The sequence below is a fragment of the Schistocerca americana genome, chromosome 1 (genome assembly GCF_021461395.2).
Source record: "Schistocerca americana isolate TAMUIC-IGC-003095 chromosome 1, iqSchAmer2.1, whole genome shotgun sequence".
NCBI classification, from domain to species: Eukaryota; Metazoa; Arthropoda; class Insecta; order Orthoptera; family Acrididae; genus Schistocerca; species Schistocerca americana.
Genome location: NC_060119.1, coordinates 1,155,821,489 through 1,155,843,800, shown reverse-complemented (window position 1 = coordinate 1,155,843,800; position 22,312 = coordinate 1,155,821,489). Strand labels below are relative to the sequence as shown.

The window sequence follows — 22,312 nt, the reverse complement described above, 5'->3', positions numbered from 1 at the left end:
ACACTGCAAATTCTGAAAACAATTTACAAAAAGTTTACAATACCATTTTTGTAACACAGTGAGGCAAACTGAATTATAACAGCTACTGACTGAAGAAAATACAGAATAAACTGACAAGACAGTTGATGAATTATTACACAATTAAAAACAATAGATTAAGGGAAATCTCTTGGAAGAAACAGCTGTATTTAAAATTTTTATAATATGGTTGCATTAATAAAATTATGTCCTCAAAACACTACTTATTCAGCCAGTCACACTAAAATATATAATGTGACATTACTATAGCTGATTTTTGTGTATCTTCCACAAATAGTCTGTTGAACACCAAACACAGAGACAAAATTCACGCTTTACAGAAGCACAGCACAAGCAACATACAGTACATGACTAGTTGACATCTACTTTGAAGTCTGTAAAACTCATTGTTCAAATTTCACATTTTACCAAGATTTTTTTGTCTTATTTTCCCCACATTAAAACTGAACTGAAATTTTACAAATACTAAAATAGCACGAACCATAAACCTGAAAATAACAATACTCATGAAAGCGTCTTAAATGTTGTAGCAAATTCAGATAGTTACATCTACTACTATCCCGGAAAACCTTGTATCAATTGAAATCACTTTCCTAGAAGAAAAAGAATTATTGATTACAATTTGTTAACATAGTTATTAACAAAAATGACCAAATTTCTCATATTAGTGGTCACTTTAGTAATATTGTGACTACTCTCTTGGTTGATCTGTCCAGCTATGAAACTGACTCAACATAAAAAAGATGTATCTTGCTTTCAGAATAAAAGTCTAGTTGATATGTAGTATTGACCATAGTATCTATATGAAAATACTGATGTAAGTAATGGAAGAGTTTTGCCTTTACTACTATTTGCACCAAAACGCGTGGTGAATCAATGGCAGTGTTTGTGTTTCTGAACTCTTTTTCCAATTCTGAAGTATTCAAGCTTCTTGACTGAACAGCAATTATAGTCTTCATCAGGGATTTCAGTTTTACTGCCACAGCATACAGTCAGTTCTGAATCCTGGATATAATTATTCATGTGGGTGCATAAAACATATCACACACACACACACACACAGAGAGAGAGAGAGAGAGAGAGAGAGAGAGAGAGAGAGAGAGAGAGAGAGAGAGAGAGAGAGGGGGGGGGGGGGGGGGAGAGGGAAGAAACAGACAACTATCATGTGCAAATAGGTGCTCCATGTCTTAACTCCTCCTTCACTGAAATTGTTACCAAGTAAAGACAGAGACGGCAGAGTGGATATTATTTGCATAAAAAATTATTATTAGGCATTGATAGACATGAGATCACCCAGGAAAACCAATTCTTTATCTGAAATACAAAGCAGTCCTATCACAAGTCAGGAGCAACAACATTATGTGATATATGCAGTGATAATGAGGATCTCTTATTGGCGCACTCCATGACAAGCTTGTCAGTGCTATTGCATTGTGTTTGCCTTCAACGTAAACATTTTAGTACAAAGAGAAATCTGAAAATGTATGATATTTGGAATAAAACTAAGGGAGGAGATTTAACTTCATATTGCCCAAAAGTACAACAAAAAAGAAGGAATGCGAATATCAAGTTTTAACTTCCCATCTATGATGACGTCATTAGAAACAGAAAACAAGATTACGTTTTGGAAGGAAACTGGCTGTGTCCTTTTCAGATGAATCATCCTGACATTTGCCTTAAACCATTTAGGAAAACAATAGAAAAGCTAAATCTGGATAACTGGACAAGAATCTTACACCCTCCAAAATATGAGTCCAGCATCTTCATCAGTACTTCACTTCACTTCACAAAGTTTGCTGTAGAGCAATCACAGGTATCTGTTACCTCTGTTAGATCAGGAAGACAAGTGATATTTATAGTTTCTGAAAATACAATGAAATTTAGAAATAATCATAAATGGATGAACTACTTTGCAAAGAATAATGCTTTCAGTTTTCAGTTGATTATATTTTCTGGTTTATGTAACACGAGAAAAAAAAATTATTTTTATTATCTTGGAATGACAACTCATTTCCCAACATTGAACAATTTAATAATTCAGTGTATACACAAATGCAGTAACTGATACAACATTATACTTATCTAGATGACAGAAAAACACTGTATCACAAATGATACTCAAGAGTGCTACAGGTACCAGCTGTTGGTTTACAATTATAACACCTGAACAGATTTAGAATTAATTTTCTGGACTGGCAACACAACACTAAATACATACAGCTTCACTTCCTTGTATCTAAAGAGAAAATATTTACAAAGTAACTGTGGTGAGAACTGAATACAACAGCAGAGAAAGAATACAAGAAGTGGTATAATGAAGTAACTTTTGGGTTTGTATGTGTATGTTTTCAAACGAAATAACAAAATAGCCGAATGAAGGATGAAACCAACGAGAAGTATGAATGATATGGTCAATAAAAATAGAGGAATCATAAGAAACAAAAAGCAGTTCAAAGATAAGGAAGACATTTGAAAAAAATGATGGTTGATAGGAAATATACACTTTCTCTCTCTCTCTCTCTCTCTCTCTCTCTCTCTCACCCCCCCCCCCCCCCCCCCTCCACCCCACACCCCCTCTGGCCTTTCCTTCTCAGTATTTCTTAATTCAGATTTCCTTTGATTCCACATGCATTATGTGATGCAGTTGTTTATTGTTTATAAGCATTCTCCTCCACTTCAGCAGTGCCTTGTGAACTGTAGCTGATTCTCTTCCTGAGTTTCTTTCTTGCATTGCAACTACAAGCAAGAATTGTAGATATCTGTTGCTCTCAGACAACAGCAGCACATACAATATTGTAGTGCCTGTGTTATTCAGAATTATGTTACAATGTTCCATCAGACATGGATACACGTGTGTGTGAGTATTAGCAGAGTCTTCAATTTAATTCTTGTGTAGGTAAAGATTCAATTACTACGAAATTCAACACTTACTCTTTACTGCATTGTGCTCATCACTCACTCCATCTCCGGTCACTGTAATGATGCGTCCATGTAGTTAAATTTTTCCCAAATTTGACAGCTCTTGACTATGATTCACATGTGTACTGTCTTTAAATTTTCATGCCATTTCACTCTGATGTAGCATTTGTGAGCATTGTTCCACTAATGAGAACATAACATCATAATGCTGTGAAGTTAAAGGATGAGTAAGAACTGTGTTATTGGTTCCATACTTTGAAAAATGCTGTTGTGTATCTACCAGACAGTATGGACAGACACTGACTACATTACACATTAAATGAAAGTAGCATTCCTGGAATTACTTAGCTGGATTTGCAAAACATATTTTCTTGAAAATTGTGGTCATAAAATAGAAGGATACAATATGCTGTGATCTGACCTGATATATTGGATGTTAGCTCCTGGCTCCCATTTTACATAAATCAAGGGTTGCAGAACACTTTCAAAATCAGAAACTAACATGTTCATTGATGACAAAAATCGTCAGCTGCATTTATTTTACAGCCTAAAGTCATAATTTATTCAGATGGAGCAGTACAGAAAATTATTTTTAAATTTAACACATGGCCTCAGGAAAAAAGGGCGAAGCATTAGCAACGGTTTTGATTACTTTATTATCATTTAATTCCATAACTTCCCTCCCCCACACATCAAATATTTTTTTATTATTCAGAGTAACATCTATTTATCCCACTTCCCCTTCCTTTATCTAGCACCTTTTCTAGAATACATCTAATTCTTTATTTTCTTTACTCACTCTCTCCTCCAGCTAAGAAGCCCAATTTTATTCCCACACTGCAAAACTCTACTATCTTTATCATGATACAAGTAACATTGCATCCACTTACATTCAAATATTATTTACAGACAGTATGCAGTTATTTTTACATTATCGACGCACTAATTACAATTCCCTCAGCAATGATAAAATAGTGTTTTTACAAGAATAATTATTTAACTGTATTTTTACAGTCATGGTTGTCCTCCAAAGCAGAATCAAAAATTTAATAATTACAGTACTAAATAAATTCATAAAAGCATAATCCAATGATAATGTCAGACATTTCCTCATGAAGGCAATGTAATGAACTCAGCTGAAGTAATGATGAAGATTAAAAAGAAGAAAGAAATTAACACAAGGTCCATAGCTACTGCCTAAAATCAAATGTATATAATCAAACACTGAACAATACACCACTCGTTCCTTGGAATAGTACCTGCTTATGCTGGCAGTCATTTAAAAGATTCTCAGGAAATGAAGGTTTATCCAAATCACTGATAGCAAAAATTCATATAAAAAACTGAAAAATTGTAATAGTAGCACCTAAGCCACTAGAAAGCTAGAACTCTGAATAATGCAAAAACATCTAGCACTAATAAAAGCCAGTTACATTTTGTTACTCAATTGTTTATGAGTGATATGAATTATCTCAATTATATGGTTCACTGTATGCGAAGGCAATAAGCTACAAAAGCAGAACATATTAATTCAAAAGCAATTTCAATGTCTGGTAACAGTTATGCAGTATTTCCTGGTTCATTTCCAACAATTCATTATAAAAACCTTTCCAATATTTTGCAGCAAATGAGGTTTTTTTTTAGTCTCTGTCTATTAATTATTCATTTGCTTTATACGGTTGCATGTCCAGCTATAAAACTAAGAATTTACTTTGTGTCTGAGTGTGAAGTATGAGCACACACTATGGCTACGCATGCTGTATGTTAAGTGAGTAAACTCATACTGCTTACAAATTGTTGGTGTTTTACTTTACCATAAACATTAATGCTGGAAAAGTGTACCACAGAATAAAAGGTTTACAAAACTTCGTTATTACAAGAAAACTGATTACAAAAACATCTACTGTTTGTTCACAACATCCTGTTCTAGATTGGCTGAAACCAGCAGAATTTGGCTGATTTCAGTATACAATTGTTTTGTGTCTGGTTGCTGTCAACATTGGTGATCTAACAATGCAGTACCTGTGTGTACTGTTGCTGTTACAAAGTGATTGTCATGCTGTGCCATCGAAACTAGTGAATATACATGCAGTGCTGGTGCTGCTTGATAAAAGCAGAGCTTATTCCCCCGGCACTATCTCTCCTGCTCGGCTGCCAACGTGCTGTGGAGCTGGTGTGCAGAGCTTGCTTCCTTCTCTTCCACAACCCCTGAGAATTTGTTCAGGATGTTGTGAACAAACTACAGCACTACAATGTAGATGCATCATTAAACAGTAAAAACATAAGAAAGTTACACTTTACAATACATCACTAAAAAGACAATTGTGGCATCCTATCTAATACAAGTTATGTTTCTAAGGAATTTTTATGATGTATATTTCATTGACCTCAATTCTTATGTACATAAAGAAGAAGGCAAATCTATTTGCATCAAATCATAGATCTCATGTATGCCTGCACAAGTTACTGTAGAGCTACATTACACACTAAAGATCAGCAGCTTTTTTTCTAGCTTAATTCAGCACACAAAGAAAGATCCAGGTTACATAAAATCTGAACATCTCAACAGTCTTATAAAAATTTAAAGCATTTTTAACACAGAAAAATCATAAAATTAAAATTAACTAGTGTTTAAATGACCAGTAAATTTGTCACTTATGGCAGACAAAGATACATTCTCTCATAGAATGGCAGCAATGATAAAAAAAAAGCACTAAATAGCTCTGTGGCTCACTAATCAAGTAGAATGTAATAAAATCTTTCAAAATATGACTAGCTTATTCGACTTACATGAAACTGAACACCAAACAACAATAGAAGTCATATGGTAAGAGAAAGAGGTGCGTATTACTGAGTTTAATTGTATGCACAAGTCAGCACTAAAACTAGTGACAGGATTACTTAAAATCATTTTATACACTAAATACCTCACTGTCAAAGTGCAACGTAACAACAAATGCGATACAAAAGAAATGTCATTTCAATGGACCAACAGTAGAATAACCTCAAGAGAAGGGTTGAAAGGCGCCAGACCAGAGGAAGCTTCAAAGATAATGACAAGCGCATTTTTTAGAACTATGTAACCCAACATTCTTTGCCAAACAAGAGAGTTAAAGCAACACCAGGAATGAAAGACAAGACAGAGAAACAGACCACAGTTAAAGAGTTACAAACAGTTCACAAAACAATTTGGTAGATGCTAATATGTATGCCTGATGACAGAACAACTAAGTTCAGCAAGATTTTAGTAGCTGAGTCAGTGTACGAGTTATCTTAAACTACAGATGCAACAAAATACATGGAACAAACTATAGAAACTCAAGGCTAGAATATCAACAATGTAAGGAACAGACACATTGCTACTTACCATAAAGATGACACGTTAAATTGCAGACAAGCACAATTAAAACACTTACACATTAGCTTTCGGTCACAGCCTTCATTAGAGAAAGAAAGAGAAACACACACCATTCAATCACACAAGCAACCACACCTCATGCACATACGACCACAGACTCCAGCAGCTCGAACCAGAATGCCTTTCTGATCCAAGCTGCCTGAGGTTGGCGGTTATGTGTGCATGATGAAGGCTGTGGCTGAAAGATATTGTGTAAGTGTCTTTTAATTGTGCCTCTCTGCAACATAACACGTTATCTTTACAGTAAGTAGCAATCTATCTTTTCCTTACACTGTTAAAATACATGTATGATATTTATACTGGACAATACATTTTTACATTTCTCTAGGCAGCAAGTGAAGCTAATTTTTTACAGATTCAGGTATGAGAAATGTATATAGCAATTTGTTGAATAATGGACAGTCCAGGTGAGCATTTTGTGGAGGAAAATACTGACGAGATTTAAAGCACTTTTATTCAAAAATTGTATTATCCAACATAACAACAAATCTTATTACAGTGAATTGGGTTGTCACAACAGTGAAAAGAAATTTAATGCCACTTTCATTTCTGATTTCACTACCACAATCATAAGGCAAGCAGCCAGTTCACTTCACTGTATCAAACTTCTTTCAAAATGCAAGTACACAATATACTTACACATATTTATATCTTTGCTATACTAAGCTCACAATCGTTTATTATTCCCACTCCCATACATCAGTGAATGGGTGGAGGAGGGAGGTGGAAAGATATATAGAGAGGGCTTTTCTCTGTGGGGTTTCATGGGGCGAGGGGGAGGGGCACGCCAAACAAAAATTTGTCAGTCTAAAGTGATATTGAGGACAACAGCTGTCTTTTCTTCTCCATTCAAACATGGTTTTCAATGAATAACAAATACAAAGCAAGAGCAAGGGAAATTGTTTCCATTATTTGTTGGCTGCAGAATATAGGAATTATACTTATTAACAGATCGAAAATCTTTTAATCCAATTCTTTAAAAGCTCTGCATTATCAACAATGCTGTTTTTGACGGGAGGGGGGGGGGGGGGGGGACTGTACCAATTGTCAAATAAGTTGTGGATGAAGTTGTTAGTAGAAGACTAATATGGTTTGTGTAATTGCCAAAGTTGACTTCGTGACTGCTCACTGAAACTTGCAATGGCGTGCGTTGAAGATAAGTGTATTTCTCTTCGTTGTAAAGCCAGTAACATTATGATAAGGCCTTCAAAGTGTTCTTAATTCCACCATATTTCTATAACTGGAATAGTCTTATGAAGCTACTCCCCCATTTTATTAAACTAAACTCCAGTGACATTTTTCTATGAGATCAGTGCTGTTTACTAAAAAACTCTGTGGAATTAAAACCACTTTTTCTTGGCCCCTAATTTTTTTCTTCTGATTTTACATATTTGCCTTTGTAGACAAGAAATTTTAACATTTTTTGACAAACTACTTCCATTATAGAGAATAGATAAATATGAATAATTGATTTACTCTATCAGGAGCAGTTAATTTCAATATTAAATTAATAATCAATTTATTACAAGAATTGGGAATCCAGTGACAGTCTCATTCTTAAGGATACACTGGACCCGTATGCGTCACTTTCACTTGCCAGATTTTGCATTCCTAAAAAGACCAAAGAGTACCAGAGTTTAAAATTGACATTATCTTAATGAGTTTGTATGACATATGTTTATAACATAAGCAAACAACTATGTATTACGTATTGACACTGTCAACTCCCTCAATGGTGCAAAATTTAATGAAATGTATACACCAAATATAGAATTCCATTTCAATACTAGCAAAATAGGCAATGCTAATAGTGCACTACAAAAAAAAAGTTGCTATGATGCTTGAATTTACTCTCAGATTACTAAAACATAGTTCTAAAATATTTATTAAATATATTCATTTTTTCTTTGTTTGTCTTAAAATTTTACTAACTAGATACATGCAGCTTTGCAACAGATAAAACTATATACTGGACTAACACTCAAACCTGTACTATTAGTTTTCACTGTCAAGTTATCTAAAGATATGCCATGCACACAGAGTAAGGAGTGTCTTTTGCAAATTACACTAAGATTGCACAGTTGTTGAGAGTAACAGTGAACAATAAATATCTGGATTTAAGCTCACTCAAATTTATATTTATTACAAAGATGCATTTTGAGTCACACTCCATTATAGAGTGCATAAAAAAAAGAATGCTTTGAAAATAAGAACAACTATACAAGTAACAAATAGAGAAAACACTAACACAGTCCATGTCAACCCAAAACAAATACAGATTACCATTCCTTGGGACCTATAAGTGTCTGAAAGGTACTTGACATGAAACCAGATATAGAACATAAAATGAACAAGAGTATAAATAAATTAATCTCTATGAGATTTTCTTTTGATATTTTGGATATGACTTGCACGAGTGAGAAAAGTTACTGGATGAGGTTCTCAACAGAACAAAATAATCACAAGAACCATAAGCTAATGAGCCCTACAGTCAAAAAATAAAATAATGGATTGCAAACTTTTATAACAAACAACTAACTCTTAAAGTAGGAAAAAAAACCTACATGAAAAATAATTTGAACACTTAATTCACGTGTGTGTGTGTGTGTGTGTGTGTGTTTGTATGAGCAGGGAGAGGGGGGGTGGGGGAGGGTGGGGGGGGGTGGGGGGGGGGAATTATCAATCATGACTTACTGATGGCAAATTCCATCGTGTGTCTATAGTGGTAAAGTGGGTAAAGAAATTGTCTCATAAAGGTTCTACAAATGAATGGAATATGCTATGAGCACTCAAAAATAAATACATTAGTGGTTGTTAATTGCTAAAAGGATTCAATTTTGAACTGAAAATAATTTTCGAATTTAACAGAAATAGTTCTTTTCAGTAGCTCACCATTCTTTCATGTGCAATTAATCATCCTTTCTTCCCGTTTAATCAAATTATAAGGATGGAAAAAACTAAAAACCTGGAAGACTAGGGATTGTAAAATTTATCAATGACATAAATTGATTTCAAGTGGTCATGCATGGAACTGTTTGGAATAGCTAACTGTCTCCTCTTCAATGATTTCAGGAATGCAAGGACTTCCAAGTTACCCTAAAATTGCGCAACACACAAACTAAATGCAGTAACTTCAATTATACTGTAACAAAACAATAAAATTTATTACACCTAATAACGAGATACTATGCAATAGCCATAGTGCTAACTATGACTTTTTATATTAATCTTGATAAATTTTGTAATCCGAACTTCACATTTATAGACAAAATATAAAACAAACACCTCATTGTTCTGAAAATTTTGTACACTTTTATATTAAAAAATCTGTTCTCATAAAACAGAAGTAATAAATTACTCTCAAAAAGTTGTCACCCAGAATACAAATACTTTACATATTTTGCCATTATGAAATTACTCTGTATAAGAATACTGAGAAGTCCAGAATTATATGACATGCTGATTAGCATGTATTATTTTTTTCTTTTACAAATGGATGACTTGTCAAAAACAGTTGCCATAACAATGCAAACTGTGCTACCACTAAAAATGCTATAACACAAAAAATCTGGCTAAACAAAATCTGCAAAATACAAATACAAAATTCATAATATCCTGTAGTGTGTTTATTGCCTGTACCTAAAAGTAAGGCACTTCAACACAATTGCAGTTTTACACATGTTTTAAAATCTTTGCTTATACATAATGTTTAGATAAGTGTCCATTCTATATGGTACCTGTTACTATAAAATACATTCATACAGATTTGCAACATGTTGAGAACACATATGGTTTTATTTTCGCACTATTTCATTACATCCTGTCACCTCAATTTTACTTCCTATGATTCACAACATTTAAAACTCTTTAACCCTGAGTGCCTGTAACTGTGGCAATGAATAAGATACCAAAATCAGGCAATTAGTATACCAGAAGCCACAGATTGTGCATACAGGATAACAATACTCACCTTTTTGTTCCACAAGCACTCTTCAAGCACGCAATTCTACAATAACCAACTTTCATTATAAAGTGTCCACTTCACATCCTGCTTTAGTCCACAGCATACATGTTTTAACATTCATTTACAAACACTTCAGGTAGTAAAAATAAGAATTAAACCTTTTTGGTTTCCATTAACCAAGAAGACTGTATGTGAGGATCTCTGTGTCCACCACACTAAGTATGTTGTAGCATGCCAGGAAAGACTTCTATGAATCAAGTTTTGCTAATTCAGCTGCATAAATGCCAATGCTTTCCATGTCAAGTAGAACAAAGTAGATTTGCTTCAATGATGAAGACATCACATTTACAAAGTAGTTGCTGATAGCTTTCAAGATGGTCTGCGCTGCCAACTGTTTGGGAAAGCCAGCCCTGCAATTAAAATAATACACAATTATAGTGATATATTTCCAAAAGAAAGGAGGATGATGATTAAGTTCAATTTCAAGCTATAAAAAAGTTTGGTAAAACAGATGAATGGCTCTCAGAGACATAGAGATACTGCAACATTGGATTTAGATGCAGTCATTCCTGATTATCTAGTCCTATGCAGTTCAAAAGTAAACATTCCTTCTTATTTCTGTTTAACTAGTTTGTCACCTATTTTTCATAATTCTTTGTGATTTTTACCCATAAAGCTTTAATTCAGTTCCTTTGTTTTGTGCATGTAGTACAACGAGGAGTCAAATGAAACATTTATTTAGAAAGGCATATTGATTTTCAACATAGTATATTTCACATTCAATGAAAGTAGTTCAGTAGTTACAATAAGTGAATTTACACACACACACAAAACCACACACAGTTTGCACAGGAACTCTTGTATTGCACGGTTTATATTTACAGCAGAACAGGTCATCATGATTTCAGCGGTCCTGATTCAAACTTTAGTCATCACTGATGTTTGTAACATTACAGAAGAGAGCATAAGTGCCACACTCAGAAATGTTGGTACAACATGAAAGGCATTTGAGAGACCATGCTCACATGAGTGGATGAGCGATGTCAGAGGTTTTGCCATAACTAGTCGCTGGACCAGGCAGATATGAAATGTCAGGTGGGAAGGATCTGTGTTATGGTGGTTTTATTCCACAGTAACCAGTAGACAAATGTTATCACAAGCTTCCGGCTGCATTGTGGGCACACAAAGCATGCATTCAAGTAATACCATAATCTTGGTAATCATTTACACCAAATTTCATCTGCATAGCTAAAAAGATGCATCTCTGAGAAATGAGTGTACAGCAATATAAGCCACTTAATTATACCATAAAAACTACATAAAAGTTACAGGGCATCTAATCAGACAGACAGTAGCTAATAAGTAATTATAATCAACAGCTGCTAAACACATGAAGCTACAAAGCCATGTGATATCTTAACTTGAATACTATGTACAGTAAAACTTCATCTATACATTTTTCACTTATACTCTCTCTTATATTTTTTTTTCCGTGTCATGGCGAAATATCCACAGTGTGCACAACTCATGATGCAGTGTTTCTGTGTGGGTTGATGGGAAGTGGATTGGTAAGGCCGATGTTAAACTAGCCTATAATAAAATTTGATAGTGTAATAAGGAACTTTGACAAAGTTAGACATTAGTCAAATTTTCTTTGCTCAAATCTAGCATCTCGCCTTAGATTTGATCAAAAGAATTGTTTGTCTTATGTTTACTGCATGGAGAAATCAACTGCTTCGAGCGCTAGCATCGCTGCAGCTGTCTGACACACAATGTTTATCAATATGACACCCAAATTTACATGGTGCGCCGCATATATAACGAAATTGATAGAAATATTTGAGGCAGATGAGGCACTGTGTAGCTTATGACATCCCGAATACAAAAACAGAATAAAAAGTGAGAGCTATAAAAAAATTGCTGATGCTATTAGCAGTGAAGGATGGCCAGGATATACTCCCCAGAATATAAAGGAGAAAATCTACAATTTCTGTGGAAATACAAATTTTACTTGACTGCAGTACTTATTAAATTTATTTGCCTTCACATATTCCTCCTTCAGTGTGTTATAAATAGCTTCAGACATTTCTGGTATTATTTTCATCAATGTGCATTGCATTTTGTTCTTTTGCAGGTACTGGGCCCCTGGATGTTTCTTCAAAGCCCATTTATTCTACTTTCATAAAGACCATTCCACAGTCTAGTAAATTGTACATGCAACATCACAGGTTTTATGGCAAAACCTATAACTTGAACATATGCCTATGCCTTCTGCAGGCAAATGGGAGCAAGTAACACACAGTTTTTATGCACTGTGGAACCTGCCCAACTGTGTCAATACTGTTGATGGTAACATGTAAGAATAAAGACAACACAACATTCAGGATGTGCCTTTGTGAACTACCAAGGATTTTTTTGCAGTTGTTTTGTTAGGCCTTGCAGATGCAGATGGGTTATCTGTAACAGTGGACATAGATGCATAGAGACGCAACGGTGATGGACACGCTTTTCAGAAAAGTAATTTTAGTCGAGCTTTGCAACAAGGACACTTACCATCAGACCCAACTCCATTACTGGGTGAGACATAAAAGGTTCCTTTTTATTTCATGGCAGCTGAGGCATTCCCTCTTTGCACAAATATTTTGAAACTTTCCTCATGGAATCAGTTGACAAATGAGTGAAGAATATTTAACAGTAGATTGTCACGGGAGGGGGAGCAAAACTCAATGGAAAGTGCATTAGGTACATTAATGTCTACATTCAGAGCTTTAAATATGCCACTGCATTGCAATCTTCCCAAAGTTGATTTTATAATTCCAGCTATGTGTGTGTTACACAATGTTATCCAAAACTACGATGGAACATTTTCAAGATCTCAATGTGGCAATAGCCTAATATGATACCAAGTGAGCAGTGAAATACAATCACATTTGACGACTCCACTATACAAGGTGACTCACTTAAAACTTGCACTGCATATATTGAGGAAATGGAAAGTGCTATTGATGTGCAGTTTTCACAGAATGGATTAGTACGCAGGGGCTCATATTGTTAGCCACAAAACAGATGTAATAATACTTAAAAAGTGTTTTTTTTGTGCAAGCATACGCTTTTTAAAATGTAACACTGCTGACTGACAGTAACAGACTAAAAGCAGGGTAAATTAGAATGTCAGTAGTGTCTGTTGAAGGATCCTACTGCAAGTCATTTATGAGATACCACATTTTGAAAAGTTTCCACACTGACACTTGTTTTTACCATTCAACCTGCACAGTTGCTAGGAATGATGTTGTTATGTTTGCTTAGAGTGTGCTTGTGTGTTCCTTGAGTGCATTGCAACTTTCTAGTCATTTAGTGTGTGTCAGTCGAAGCAGAAGGTTGAGAGTGGACAACAGGATTTAACAGTGCAGAAAAAGCAGACATGCTCATGGTGTATGGAGAATGTAGGAAGATTGCAGTTCGTTCTTATACAGTGTATCAGGCAAGATTCCAACAGATGTCAACTATTTTGGTAATTATTTATCAACTTCTTCAACTAGTTATGTGAAAGTGGTAGTGTAGGATCTAGACAATGTAACAGAAGGAAACAAATGTCACCACAAGAGGGGAAAATTAATGTTCTTGCTGCTGCTGCTGCTGCATTTGATCCGCATGTTAGCTCCCACATAATGGCACGAGGAAGTGGTGAGTCAGGCAAGAGTCCTATGTATTCTCCATCGACATAAATTCCATCTGCATCACATCTCTCTCCATCAAAAGCTGTATGGAAACGATTATGAGAATTGTGTTAACTTCTGTACATGGGCATTAAGACAGGATACTCCAGATGTATCATGTACCTTGTTTAGTGATGAAGCTAGGTAAACCGCTGAAATGTGCACTACTTGGTCTGTTGACAATCCCCATTGGCTTCGTCAGGTAGAATGTTAGCATCCATGGAGTGTAAACATGTGGTGTGTGATAGTGAACCATCAGCTCATAGGCCTATTCTTCATAGATTGAGCACTGAATGTGTACAAGTATTACAGCCTCCTAACAGACCACCTTCCACAGATGCTAGATGATGTTCCCCTTCAGACTAGGAGGAACCTGTGGTACCGACATGGCTGTCCAGCCCATAGTGCAGAAAGTATTATGGCACTTCTTCATGAATTGTTTCCAAATCATTAGATTGGTGCAGAGGACCTGTACCTTGGCTGGCCCATTCTGGATCTGATGCCTGTAGACTTTCTCTGTGGGAAAAACTGAAAGACGCTGTCTACAGGAACAGACCAACTACGGCCGATGATATGCAATTATGTACTACTGCAGCCTCCTCAAACATCTCTGCTGAAACTCTCAGATGCAGCAGTTGTTCCATAACCAGAATGAGAGCTTGTATTGCAGTTGCCGGTGGTAATTTTTAACACAACATATGATGTTCAGTTGTCTTGTTAATGGTCAGAATCCACATAACTAGTTTATGCACTTGTGTTGTTCTTTAGTGTGAGCTACCACAGGTATTGTACAAGTGTTGGTGTGGGAACTTTTCAAAATAAGATATCTCGTAAATGACCCATACTAACATTCTGCAACGAACACCACTGACTTTCTAATTTACCCTACTTTTAGTTTGTTAATGTCAATATGCATTGTTCCATTTAAAAAAATGTATGTTTGCACAAAAATAGACTTCATAAGTAATATTACACTTTCTTTATTGACTGACAACAGGAGCTTATGACTACTAATCTATTCTATGAGAACCGCACATCAGTGGCACTTTCCATTTCCGCAAGATTTTTGCTGCAAGTTTTATGTGATTCAACCTGTATATTAGATAATATCTTTCCAAATGCTTTGTAGAACACACATCCATTATACTTCAGGATAGATACTGCACCCACTAACCACTCATAGTCAGAATAACAGCTAATTGTGAAGTGTTAACTTTTGCACAATGTTACAAAAAGGTGGTTTAGGTACTAACTTATGACTATTGTTTTTGATAAGCATTGTTTTTATCACATGAAACTATGTTATACTTTTAGTTAGGGCTGAATCTTACAAACTCGCTCAAGTGATAGCTATTACAAAGTTCAGTTTTGTTATCTGCCTGTCATTGTGGTGCTGCATTTGATCCATGCAACAGGTAGCTATCAGGAAAGCTATTCGAACAGGTGTCACTGACAAGGGGAGGACAACCTAGGGCACGCTGTTCCAGAAGTTTGTATTTAACTTAAAATACCTATTCTGAACTTAAGTTTTTCTTGTGCCACCATTGCTTTTATATCTGGAAGCAAACTTTGGGGAAATGTCATATCTGCATCAAGTTAATCTACTTTGTCATGTTTTTGTTTTAATAAATTCCTGAAAACAGTTACAAGCACTTTCATTGGGCTTGTATGTTTACTTGCACTCTCCTCCTCTTGTTATCATTGAATTTAATAACTAAAGACACTTCCAGAAATGTATAAGAAGTATTTGGTTGGAGAGTGGGAGAAGGTCCAGATGAGGAAGAACAAGAAACCTCAACCAACCGATCATGATCTTCTATATCACCTAAAAAGCTCTCATCTATTTCTTCCCCTCTTGACTTTCTCAATGATAAGGTTGCACTCTGAAGGAGGTCATCTTAAAAAGTTGTTCAAGAATTGAAGAACGAGGCCAATTAATACTCCAGAACCTGATGGAACCACTGCTACCTTTTTATATTTCAAAAATAGAAAATCCAGGATGGAATGAACAATATTATGAAAAGGATATTTGCTACTCACCAAATAGCAGAGATGTTAAGTCACAGATAGTCACAACAAAAAGACTGTCAGAAAATAAGCTTTCGGCCAACAAGTCCTTCATTGGAGGTAGAAAACACACACACACACACACACACACACACACACACACACACACACACACACGAACGCAGTCTCTGGCAGATGAGGCCACACTGTCATTAAAGCCAGAGACTGCAGTTATGTATGTGTGACTTGTGTGTGCGTTTTCTACCTCCAATGAAGGACTTGTTGGCTGAAAGCTTATTTTCTGATTGTCTTTTTGTCGTGGCTATCTGTGACTCAGTATCTTTTTGTATTCGGTGTACTGCCCTCTTATATTTTTTGGTCTCTCTTTAGAGTGCTACACTAGAAAGAAAAAAAAAAAGCAAATTTTTTGTCTAGTGAGTGGTCTGCATTAAAAGGTAAGGATTGCCTGAACAATGTTGAAACCAACATTTTTGTTGAAAGTGAGTTGGAATGGATTTGTATCAAACGCTCTGAATCTTCTGATGAAACGGGTTTTGTCTGAAGTTATTTATAGTACCACTGGTGAACCGCATAATTCTTTGTTGCAGCAAACAACAAGCGGGGCACAAAAGTGCCAGAATAAAGAAAGGAAACAAACTTAACATTTGTGGATGGTAGGACAATACATGCAAGGCATACAGGGATAGTGGATGCCCTAATATGTCAAGGAGAAATGGTCCTGTTCCTGGAAAATTGCCTCCTCTTGCTGTGAGTGGAACAAAGTTGTACCTGCAACTCATAATGAAAAAAATTGTTTCTCATGATTTGTGTGGAAAGAAAGTTGTAGCTATTTGTTGAATATTTGCACAGTTTTAATGTAATAGTGTAATTAGTTGAAACTGAATTGTTTTGATCACAATCACTATTTTTTTTATATGATTTTCATTTGTATGTAAGCCTAAATATCACAGATTTTATGAGAGATGTTCAAAGTATTAAGACACTTTTCCAAAATTTGATCATCCATACATATTTCACTGCTATAGACCGGAAACTCCTCATTAGAGGGCATAGTTTCCTACCATGTGATAGGGATTTTGCCCTTACAGAGAAGAACAAATGACCTTTACAAATAAAGGGTGTATCAAAAAGAATCATTCAGTTTTAAAAAAATCATAACTATTATGTTATCTGAGATATGTGGGTGAACAACTACAGTTGAAAAGAGCAAAACTCTTGAGTTTTACATGATTCCCACTAGGTAGCAGCAGTGTGCGCCCACTTCAGTTGTAGTAAAAATGGTGTCGGGACAACAGAAAGCATTTTGTGTTCTATGTTTTGCGCAGTATGGGTCAGTAATAACTGTTCAATGTGACTTTCATACTAGGTATGGTGTGGATCATCCTAGAGGACAGAACATTAGATGATGGCATAAACAATTAAGAGAAACAGGTTTTGTGTAATGGCAAAGTGTCAGGTCATCCCCGAGTGTCTGACACAGATGTCGAACGCATCCACCATAATTTCACAAGGAGTCCACAGAAATCCATTTGCCGTGCAGCTCGACAGCTCAACATGCCCCCGATGTCCATCTGGCGTGTGTTGCATCAATGTTTACACACGACACGATACGAAGTTCAGCTACTGCAAACTCTTTGTGAAGGTGACAAACAACAAAGTGTGAAGTTCTGTAATTTCCTTCTTGACATGATGAAGGATGATAGTTTGCTTCCAAGCTTAGTGTTTAGTGACAAGCTAACACTCCATTTAAATGGAAAGGTGAACTGTCACAATGTGAGAATATGGGGTACAGAACACCACTTGAAGCAGTACAACAAAATTTAATGTTTTTTGTGCAGTTTCGCGGAGAAAGGTATACAGTCCATTTTTCTTTGCTGAGAACACTGTTACAGGAAGCACATATCTCAATATGCTTGAGAACTTTCTTTTCCCACAGTTGGAGACTGATTTGGACAACTTCATTTACCAACAGGATGGGGCACTGCCACACTAGCACTTGGAAGTGCAGGAATTTTTAAACCAACGGATTACTGAATAATGGATCGGTTACACTGGATCAAATGATTCAGCCTTACATTATTGGCCTCCAAGGTCACAGGACCTGACTGTATGTGATTATTTCTTGTGGGGGTTTATAAAAGACTCTGTTTATGTGCAACAACAATGAATGAACTGAGATATAACAGCAGCTTTGAAAGCTGTAACTGAAGAGATGCTCACTGCATAGTGGGAACATTTTGAATACCGCATGGACATATGCCGTGCATCTCAAGGAGGGCATATTGAACACCTATCAAAAGGTATGAAAAAAACTTTTTGAATTTCCTGTTCATCAAAAAGCAAAGTTCATACAATATGTTTATTAGTTTCAGAAATACAGACGTGCGAAAGTGAATTATTCTTTTTCATACACCCTGTATATCACCCAGATGACTGAAATCAAGTTACTGCAATGCCAAGGACACTGGACTCTTTGTAATATTGAACCAGAAGTTTTCAAGGATCTTAGTGGACTAGACCACAGTTTTTACAGGGGCTCACTCAGAATAACTAAGTATGGCTACTACAATTTCCTTCTGATGACCCTAAACTAAGGGGAAGAAAAAGTTGCAATATTCTGCAATCACTGGTTTGTCAAAGCATTGCAAAGGAGCCAACAGGATACTGGGAAAATAAATCTGCTGCCGGATAACATTTCAGTTTTCCCTTTCTTGTCTGATAATCTTTTGTCAGTATAAAGTGAGAAAAAGATGCCTTATTTGACATGTGGCAGCATCTCCCAACTGAAAAATGTAATGTCTATGTGCAATTAACAAGCGAATAGTGAATTTACATGTCTGTCTAGCAGAAATTGTAAAGCTGACTCTAAAAGTTTAGTGTAGTGCCACAGAAATGGTGTTAATTCTTTCTTTTTTTATGCTGTTGCAGATCTGTACTGTAATAAACATTGTGTGTTTTGCTCTGTATTGTTGTACTTTCTCAAAATAAACTTTCCATTTTTGCAGTACGTAACACAGGAAAACCAGTGTGTTCCAGCAGCCCAATGTTGTAATTGGGCAGATACAATGTTGTTCATCCAAGAAAATTAAAAAAAGGTGTAATAATTGTCACAAAAATGTGCAGGATAGCTTTTCACCACATACTGTAAGCTCCAATAGATAAGCATAGAACAGTTTTTTTTTTTTGTTCTCCTATAAAATTTGCTTTTTTATGGTTACAAAATTGTTTAGGTGAACAATTCATTTGTGCAACACCAAGTACAATATTATTAATGATGAGATCTATTGGCTAACCTAATATTTAGTCCACCAGTGACATTCTGCCATGCTTTGTTTTGCACACTACAACTGCAATAGTCCTCACGATTATGATCATGCAATTGAAAATACTTTTGTACTAAATTGTAAATAATTTTGCACTTTGACACTTCAAATTAATGACTTGAATGTCTCTGTCACATGTTGCTTCCATGCACAACTAATGGCTACTGAAAGACATGGCGGAGAGCACAAAGCACAGTGTCTTCACCAAGTCACTTCTGTGTGCATTGCCTCATTTGTTAACATGGACATGGCTTAAAACAGTGCCCTGCCAGACACCTGTGCTACACCATTTTTGTGTGAAATGGGCCTAAGGGGCATTCAAAAGCATCAATGTTGAGTGATCACTGAAAAGGACACATGTTGCGTGCTCATGCGAGACAGCGTTATCAGCACTTGACTGAGTTTTAAAGACGCCTCATTGTGAGTTTCCATTTAGCAGGTTGGTTGAACCATGCAATGTCCGTATCTATGGTGCATTTGGATGTGACAGTGGCCTGATTTTGGAGTCATGACAATGTGATGGTAAGCATATTGTCTTCGTGGTTCTGGTCAACCACGTCTGACCATCACAAGAGAGGGTCAATGTACAGTGCACCAAGCACATTGTAACTGTTTCACATCTGCCATCCAAAAATAAGTAATGGATTCCTTGCAACATTCTGAGTCACCTTTTGCCGCTTGTTAGAGACTAGCAGCAGCCAAACTAGAAAATTACTGTCCCACTGATAAATTTAATATTTAGCTGAATAATTACATGCATTCTACATGAAAAGCTGACATGTCAAAATAGAATAAAATAAACTGTACAAAGCAAAATACATTATGGAAAACACAAATAACAAAAAAATGCTATTGATAACTGCAAAATTAAAACATACAAAACAGTTACACAGCAAGAAATAACATAGTCAATGGAAACCACATTCAAAACAACTAACACAGCAGAAATTTATCAGCATATTCAAGCCAGAGAGAAGAATATTTAGGACATGTATAAATAAACAATATGAAGTAAATAGGCAATGGAGATCAGCTTCAAATGAAACAATATACAAGGAAATAGAACAGATAATGAGCATCACCAGGAAGAAACCCATCTCATTCTTTGAACATCTGATAAGAAAAACAGAAAACAGAATTACTACAAGAATAACAGAAAAATTGTGGAATAGTAACATTAAATGGATTACAAAAATTAAGGAAGATTATTACAGCAGATGACCTGAGTATGTGTGTGAAAGAGGCGGCGGCGGGGGGGTGGGGAGATAAAGATAGCTGAAAGAATGTAGAAATATTAGGCAGGCAGAAGAGCAAAAAACCCTTTACATAATAACAAACTGTAACAATCCTTTGTATTGCCATTGTATTATTAAACTGTATCTTGGAATATTACTGAATTAATGAATAACAAAAACTCATAATTTTGTGTGTAAACTTCATACAAATGACTAGTGAGGTCTAATGAAGGCCATAAAATACATTAACAAATTAAAAATTGTAGATGTTCACAAGTGAACTGAAAGCAGTTTGGTAATGAAGTCCTTTTCAATCAGAATGACATATAAGAGATACATAAATGTTACTATAGCCTGCGCCATGTAGGGAGGTGTCCCAATTTTCAGCTGTTCTGCACATCACCCTCCATTAACTATTAGCAGCCGACATGATTCATTCTCTCTCCAAGCAGCTAGCCAAGAGATACAGCTAGACAGTGAGAATGTCTCCTATATGCTGCTCTGTTGCTATACTTTAAGACAATGCAGTTTCATTCAAAGAGCAACCGCATCACTCATTCAGATGTCAATGTTATTTTCTCTTAACACTACAGCTGAGAACCTGTATCTCTAAATATGTTAGTGTGATTTCCAAATAAACATCTCACACGACTGCAATACAATGAGGTAGTTTACAAGAAGTGATGGTGTTTAAAAAATGTTTTAAAACATGAGCTTGAAAGTGGGCTCCTATAGTTGACTTTAGCATATGAACAGGCAGGACATTGTCACTTCACTACATGATTGGTGCAAATACTTCACAAGCCAAGGGTGGCTTGATAATAGTTGGGAACAGGACCCCATGAAACAAACTTGCCATGTGAGTCAATCTACGGGATGCAGAGAGTCCAAATCTACAGATATGAGCACGAGAACTCAAGTGTGCACCATGCATTGATGGCTAACAGCTAAGCACTCGGCACAACGCATGGCACGATACACTAGGTGAGGTCCTTGATGGATGAACTCATTGGCAAACCCGGCCTACTGCCTCTCGCAGGTAAACAATTCTGTCAACAAGTCTGCCATACAAAATGTTGTGTGCACTCTCCATGGCAGGTTTCTGCACTATCTCATTACACTGTCCATGCCACCTCAGTCTCCTTAGTGATGTCTGCTGGCGGGGATACTAAATCCCTCTGAAAAAGACTACATAAGGCCAGAAATGACCAGGCTTGGGGCCAGACCTGTGGACCAACGACCAACTACCAAAGGAGGCAATTCTAAAACTGATTAAGACAGAAGAGCATGGAGTACGGAGGCCACAGCAACGGGGCAAGGGCGGAGGCCACAGCAATGTGGTGGGGGGGGGGGGGGGGGGTGCCTGTGGCAGTGGATGTGATGCCACCTCCATTGGTGAGGAAGGAAGGAGGTGGAGGGTGGATCAGAATCCATGGGATCCACATCAACAGGCGCAGGTGAGGGCTTCACTGAGAGCTGTTACTGCAGGTGATGGGAGAACAGTGGTGCGCAGAGAGGAGGCAGCAACAGAAAAGCACGCCACTGCAAGTGGAGCCCCTCACCCAGAACAACATCATGACCAAATCTGCAGCCTGGTCGACCAGCAGATCATATCCATGGCACTGCCCAAACAGCGCAAGCTGTTTGCATGGTGGGTCAGTTGCTTCCTA

General features: G+C 36.4%; 1 protein-coding gene across 1 annotated transcript in view; it reads right to left on the bottom strand.

The window, feature by feature from the left end:
• Positions 1–9,101: 9,101 nt before the first annotated feature.
• LOC124551586 (core histone macro-H2A.1-like) overlaps positions 9,102–22,312 on the bottom strand; it is a 53,877-nt gene continuing 40,666 nt past the window's right edge. Inside the window, exon 8 of the mRNA XM_047126452.1 lies at positions 9,102–10,750. Coding sequence (XP_046982408.1) covers positions 10,588–10,750 — 163 coding nt within the window. The 3' untranslated portion in view covers positions 9,102–10,587. The remainder of the gene's footprint in view (positions 10,751–22,312) is intronic.